The sequence below is a fragment of the Nanorana parkeri genome, unplaced genomic scaffold (genome assembly GCF_000935625.1).
Source record: "Nanorana parkeri isolate BGI_ZX_2015 unplaced genomic scaffold, ASM93562v1 scaffold1812, whole genome shotgun sequence".
Taxonomy (NCBI): domain Eukaryota; kingdom Metazoa; phylum Chordata; class Amphibia; order Anura; family Dicroglossidae; genus Nanorana; species Nanorana parkeri.
In genome coordinates this window covers 212,082-218,740 of record NW_017308080.1, presented here as the reverse complement: position 1 = coordinate 218,740, position 6,659 = coordinate 212,082, and the positions used below count along the sequence as shown (strand labels likewise).

Genomic DNA, 6,659 nt, shown 5'->3' with positions numbered 1-6,659 from the left:
TATATTTTTATTTAGGGATGCATCCAAGCATGCCCAGATACTAAAGAATCTATACCAGCACTTTTCTAACTGATTCTGCTGCCTGAGATTCCACACCTGCTTACAGCGCTTCCGCCGGCCTGCACATCTGCCCCTGCTGAGACCCTCTGCACCCCGCCTGATACATCAGGCCGGCACCCCGGAGCGGACTGGCAGCACAGAGCATGTAGCAAAGTGATATACTATTATTCTGAATTGCTGTCTAAAGTATTGCTGGGAGCTGTAGTCCTCTATAACTGATGGTAATTTGCATTGCTGTATAATGTATTGCCGGGATTTGTAGTCCTCTATAGCCGGGGCCATTCTGCATTGCTGTATAATGTATTGCCGGGATTTGTAGTCCTCTACAGCCGGGGCCATTCTGCATTGCTGTATAATGTATTGCCGGGATTTGTAGTCCTCTACAGCAGTGGGTAATCTGCATTGATGTATAATGTACTGCAGAGATTTGTAGTCCTTTATAGCTGGTGCCATTCTGCATTGCTGAGATTTGTAGTCCCTCTGCAGCTTGGAGTCAGTGGCAGAACTACCAGGATCGCAAATGCGACCGCGCCCTGGCGCTTCACCTAAAACATTAGGTCTCGTTCACACCTAGGCGTATTGCATATGCGCGGCAGTCGCGCGTTTTTTTACCGCGATTCGCGGTAAAAAAGTCGCACAACCGTCGCGTCTTTCCGAAGGCTACTTGGCTCTATCCCAATGGAAACGCGCAACAAAAACGGCACAAAGTAGTACCTGGGCCTTTTCAGGCGTGGGCCGTTTTGTAGCGCGTTAGGGACGGGCGGAAATACGCCAAGGTGGGAACGAGACCATTGAATACAGTGGGATTTAGATTTTTGAGCGTTTTGTAGAGCGTTCATCGAGCGTAGAACACGCTACAAAACGTTCAGGTGTGAACGAGGGCTAAGTCTGTATTGTTTCAGAAAAAGTCACATGGCAAAAAGTTGGTAATTGGTAATGGCGAGTGCCTGAGGAAAAGTATTGGTCTGGAAAACACTATCGGTGAGAGTGAGTGAGTGAGAGAATACCACACTACCTCTATTGATCAGATGTAAAAGCCTATAACGATCCAGGGATGTACATCCATACATGGCTGTTCCTGTTTATACCCACGTACAGCTTCTATAGGAGGCTGTGCGCAGCACCTTTGGCTCCCTGGTGGTGGTGGGGGGGTTTGAATGGACCCGAATTTACATTGTGTGGGCTTGGCCGCCCAGGTGCGTGAGCCCCAATAGTCTCACTTGCTCTGCTTATTGCACATGAATTGTCGGGAGTTCTTTCAGTTTCACTTATCACGGTCACATATAGGAGAAATCTACCGAATGGAGACACAGCAATAAAAACATGACAGCAGAGTATGGAGCAAATTCATAAACTATTATCCTGCCTTGCTGTGTAATGCATTGGTGGGGACGTGGAGTCCTCTATAGCCGATGGTATGCATAGACAGCAATAAAAACCTAACAGGGGTTCTAATTCTTCTCCACGCTATCCAAAACTAAACAATAACATTGTCCCGATTGATGACACCGGAGTCCACCCATAACTGAATAAGATTCCGGTAAGTCGACCCTTAAAAGCAGAACACTGGTCCAAAAATAACAAAATAAAAGTGATTAGCCTGTTCAGAGATACAAGACCAAAACCAGCTTTAGCTGCAATGGTTGCCTTCAATCCAGAGATTTCCCCCCACAGTACTTCTTCCAGCCACTAGATGTCCTCAGTCTGATGGCCAGCTTCCTATGAGCCCAGGTCATCCCAGCTTGTGAAAGGAGCAGCACAGTGATGAGGTCATCTCTGTCACTCTGCTCTCTCCTACCATCAGCTTGCTGCTTCTTCCTCTCTTGGGCTACTATGCAAGAACTACAGGAGGCTGAGACCGGGTCACATGCAAGTACTAGCACTGTTTGAATTTAAAAAAGGGACCTTGAATGCTGTATTCATGATTACAGAGCTATGGAGGAGTCTTCATGTCACCCTCAGGTCCTTCAGGTTACACACAGAGCTTTAACGGCCCCAATGTTAACATGCACAAAGCAGGCAAGTTACATAAACAGATTACACCCTGCAAACTGAAAGTGCAAGCAAATGCTCAGTGTGCGCAAACCCCCAACACAGCCATACCCAACGCCCTGCTTACCTTCGGGCTTAGAAGAGGCTGAGCCGTACAAAGCTGTCCCCACTGTTAGCAGGAGCCACAGCTGCCGGAAGCACCCGGTCCCCATAACAATCCCCCCGCCGGCGGCAGCACCAACAACACACGGCACCCTCCGCACTTTGGAAATAGTCTATGCGCTCCCGGACACGCCCGCCTTCCCGGGATTGGTCCGGTAGCCGGGCTCCCGGGGAATTTTCTGATTGGTTCTTCGGCGCATCATCTGTTACTAAGTAGAAAACCACTAAGTAGTCAGACAATCGAAAAGTTGCCGAGTGCTTTCCAGGAGCCGTCCCTGGTTTTTTGTACCCGGGGTTCTACGTTGTCCTAGTGACTGACAACACATGGGGCCCCCGGGCAATACAATATTATGGGGCCCCCTTGTGCTCCACCCATATACAAGCCCCATCCACAGCCAAAGGGCTGGTGTAAGGGCTATTCACAATATTCACTATAGCCCGTACAGCAGCCGAGCGGCTCAGCCGAGCCAAACCTATAGGCTTCAGCTTGGCTGAGGCGTATTCACAGCCGAAGCAGGGAGAAAGGTCAGCCGAAGCCAACTGATCTCCACGCAGATGACAGCAGGGCGGAGCCAGCTGTGATTTCACGGCTGGCTCCACCCAGTTGTAATAACAGATTAGCGTCCCCAAACGACCAGGGGATGCTGATCTGTCATTAAACAATAACTGGGCGGAGCCGGCCATGACATCACAGCCGGCTCCACCCAGTTGTTATTTATTGGCCGGGACCTACTAGAAGACTCTGGCAGGTACCGGTCAATAGGAAACCGGATGTGTGTCATTTTTTTTTTCTTTAAGATATTTTTTAACATTTTTAAATTTTCCTATTTTTTTAACGTTTTTTAACCCCTTCATGGCAGGCCTTTTTTTCATTTTTTGCACCCATGTTATATTCCACATTTTAGGCCTGATAATGACTTAAAACCCCCAAACATTATATATTTTCTGACTGCCAAGACCCTATACAATATAATGGTGGTAGTTGCAAATTTTTATGTTGCGCAATATTAGCGCAACTCCTTATTAAACCCCAAAATTTTGTGACAAATTTAATTAAATGCCCCAAAACACAACAAAATACCCATTTTTTAAATGAAATATAAAAGATGAGGTTAGAATGAGTAAAACGATACCCAACATGCCCAGTTTACAAATTGTAAAAAACTGCAGTACCCCAAAAAGTCCACAGAAGACGCTTTAAAAGCCCCCACAGATCATCAATTTAGAGATACCCCAAAATTCTGGCCCTAGAATTATTGCTCTCACTCCGGCATGCGCGGCGATACATGTGTAGCGCATTCGTCGTTTTCATACGTAGGCGCACCCGACGCGTGTTTACGTGGCGACGCGTGTGCTCGAGGGGGCGGGGATTTTCTAAGGTGATGCTGGGGGTCTAAAAGACCCCCAGTGTCACCTTTGATGCTGTACGTCGTCAGTCACGAAGGGGTTAAACAATTTTCCTACATTTTGTTTCTCATTCATTTAACTTTTTTTTTCTATTCTGCTCGCTACCACGGAGGTACTGAGCAGAATAGCCGAGCCTAATGCCGTTTGCGGCATTTAGCTATTTACTTACTGCCGTTCTGCCCCTATGAGAATAGGGCTGAACGGCAGTGAGTGAGCTGCCGGAGCTTCAGGCTCAGCCGATCCAGATGTTGGATCGGCTGACTCGAACAGCTACTGCACTTCGGCTCAGCCGAAAATACAGAGCATGTTCGGCTGACCGAAGGCAGCTGATGTACGGCTGATTTCAGCCCATGGCTGAAGTGGATAGCCGAACAGCGTTCAGCTCACTTCACTTCGGCTCCGTTATTCACTTGGTGAATAACCCCCATAGTGTTTGCACACGGGACACAAATGCTATATGTGAAACAACTGCATGGATTCCGCTCGTTTGCAGCTATCATATAGCCGCGAACGTGCAGTCTCTGCTGGATTATCGCGCTTGCACTATTTTGGGGGCCGTGCGGTTTCCCACAATAGTCTGATAAAGCACATAAAAGTGCATTGTTTTTTCTGTTTAGAGCGGCTCCGCTTGTATTCAGACAGCCACTCCAGTGTGAATGGAGCTTTAACCCGCACGACCCCCAAAATACTGCAAGCGCGATAATCCAGCGGATTCCGCACGTTCACGACTATATAATGGCCGCAAACTAGCGGAATCCATGCAGTTCACATATAGCGTTTGCGTCCCGTGCGGGCTCCCACATGAAAAACCGCACGGGGAGCGCAAATGCTGTATGTGAATGGAGACTAAAGGGTTAACAGTTTACAGCTAAAAAAAAAAAGTAATTAAATTCACTTACCAGCATCAGGGCTCCTGATCCCCAGGTTCCAGACGGGGTTTTTGTAGAACTGCTCCAGTAGGGGGCCCAGGGCCCGATCTCAGTGGGGCCCCCCTAGCATGAGGCTCTCGTGCTTCCGTCCGCCCTTCGCGGTAGGTCCGCCCTCCGTCCACTGCGACACGCCCCCGTCCACTGCAGCACGCCCCCACTTTGGAACTCTTCGCGGCCGCGCCGCTGTTGGAGATGCGGCTCTGCTAAAGCGGCAACGGCAGTGTATAGTGGGCCCGGGAGGCGGGCGACACAGCCGTTGCTGCTTTAATAAACCCGCGTTCTCTTCCATGTGGGCTGAAAAGGGCACGGGGGTCGATGACGGTCCCCGTCTTTGGCTGCGGGCCCTCGGCCAATGCCCAACTGCCCGTATGGTCAGTCCGCCCCTAAGTAATTGAAAAATAATATAACTGTGGCCATTAATGAGGCTCTTGCCTCAGGCGGCATCTCTTTGGGTCAAGTGGGGGAGAGGCAGGCAATGTTTGCAGTGTTCCTGCTGCTCCCTTTATGGCCGGGGTGTCCCAAGTTGCTAAGTGCTGGGCCATACACATCTCGCCCCGCCCCCCCAACTCTTAGCAACCTGGGACGCTCTAGCCAGCGTCCCGTCCAGCTCTTAGCAACTAGTGACGTCAGTGAGCTGGGCAGGAGGCAGGCCGGAGCCAGAGCTAGGCGGTGAGATGATCCGAGCCCCCCCCCGGGCGGACATAGACTTACTACTCTGGCACTGCCCGTTGCCTCTACTCCTAGCACAGGCAGAACTACTAGAGTCACATCGACCGGACCCTGGCGTTCCACCACTTCCTGCTGTTCAGGCCGCAGCAGAGACAGGAGAGAGCCCGCTCACCTCATGCGGCCGCCCCGCAGCAGCCAGTGGCGGCACCTGAGTCAGAGGAGGGCAAGCAGGGGCTGGAGCTAGAGGAAGATGAAGGGCTGGGGCGGAGGGAGTTTGTGGATGCAAGGTGAACCCCAGGGATGCACAAACAACACTCAGCAGGTGAAAAGCACTTCTGTGCCTGCCTCAAAGTGGTGAGTGAAGTATGTCACAGTAAATTGTATTTAAATAAAAAACAGAATGACAGTGGAGAGAAAAATATTTTCTTATAGAAATGTCATGCTGTGGATTTTATTGATTTTTTTCTTTATACAATGTACTAGGTCCCCTATATTGTGTAGAAGTATTGTATTAGAACAGTACTGCGTGCTTTAGTACCGTTGCTCTGCATTTTTTAATACCTTACTCTGCGTTCTTTACTACCATGCTGATGAGCCGGGTGACTTCCTCCCCCTTAGCAAAAGGGAATATATATATTTAAAAAAAAACAATTTGTGAACACATAGCCAGACCAGACTGTACAGTATTAAAGAGGTTTTCCTGCCCTTAAGGGATAATTAAAGCCTCCGTTTTGTTTTGCATAGTTCACTGTGCTGTGAACTGCCAGCAACCCACAGGTGGCGAAGAGTGTATGGACACCCCTGAGTAGTGTACTGACTATGTTGGCTGCTCTCCTGCTACCTGTCCTTAATTTAGCTATACTTTATATTAGGATCAGTGACAGTATTGTCACAGTTGATACTGTTGGGTGCCACAGCGAACTGTCACCGGGGTGGCCCAACAAAATGTTGTTATGGAGTTTGATGATGTGTGGTAATACCTTTGTACTGTATCTGTATTGCACTGGTTCCAGACACTAGCCCTTTGCAAATTGGACTCAGTGCCTGCTGGGCTGGTAAGAATTCCAAAAGGTAGCTAAATGGCGGACCACGGTACAGAAACGGACTGAGCGACTTTTCTGTCTGGACCCGCGATTCGGACCCCGGCTTGAACGAAATTTTACTCACCGGAACTCCTGTATTTGAATTCACTACCACTGCTATATATTATCCTCTTAACAATAATTTGAGAACGGATATTGGTACTGAAGTCCCATAACGTGGATTCACCAGTTGGCCATAACCTGGAAAGTTTTATACCGATATCCAAAATCTGTGCAAATCACAGGCATGTGCACAGGGCCGGATTTCCCACAAGGCCAACTTAGGACTGGCCTTGGGGCAGCAGGGAGCAGAGGGGCAGCAGGGGTGTGGAATTCCTATCTCCCAATGCCCGGGACA

The 6,659-nt window shown here is 49.2% G+C and overlaps 1 protein-coding gene across 1 annotated transcript in view; it reads right to left on the bottom strand.

Annotated features, from left to right (window-relative positions):
• The window catches only part of LOC108799785 (lymphocyte antigen 75-like), a gene marked incomplete at its 3' end in the record, with an annotated part of 68,021 nt that extends 65,757 nt beyond the window's left edge, over positions 1–2,264 (bottom strand). Inside the window, 1 exon segment of the mRNA XM_018571703.1 lies at positions 2,180–2,264. Coding sequence (XP_018427205.1) covers positions 2,180–2,264 — 85 coding nt within the window.
• Positions 2,265–6,659: the final 4,395 nt, after the last annotated feature.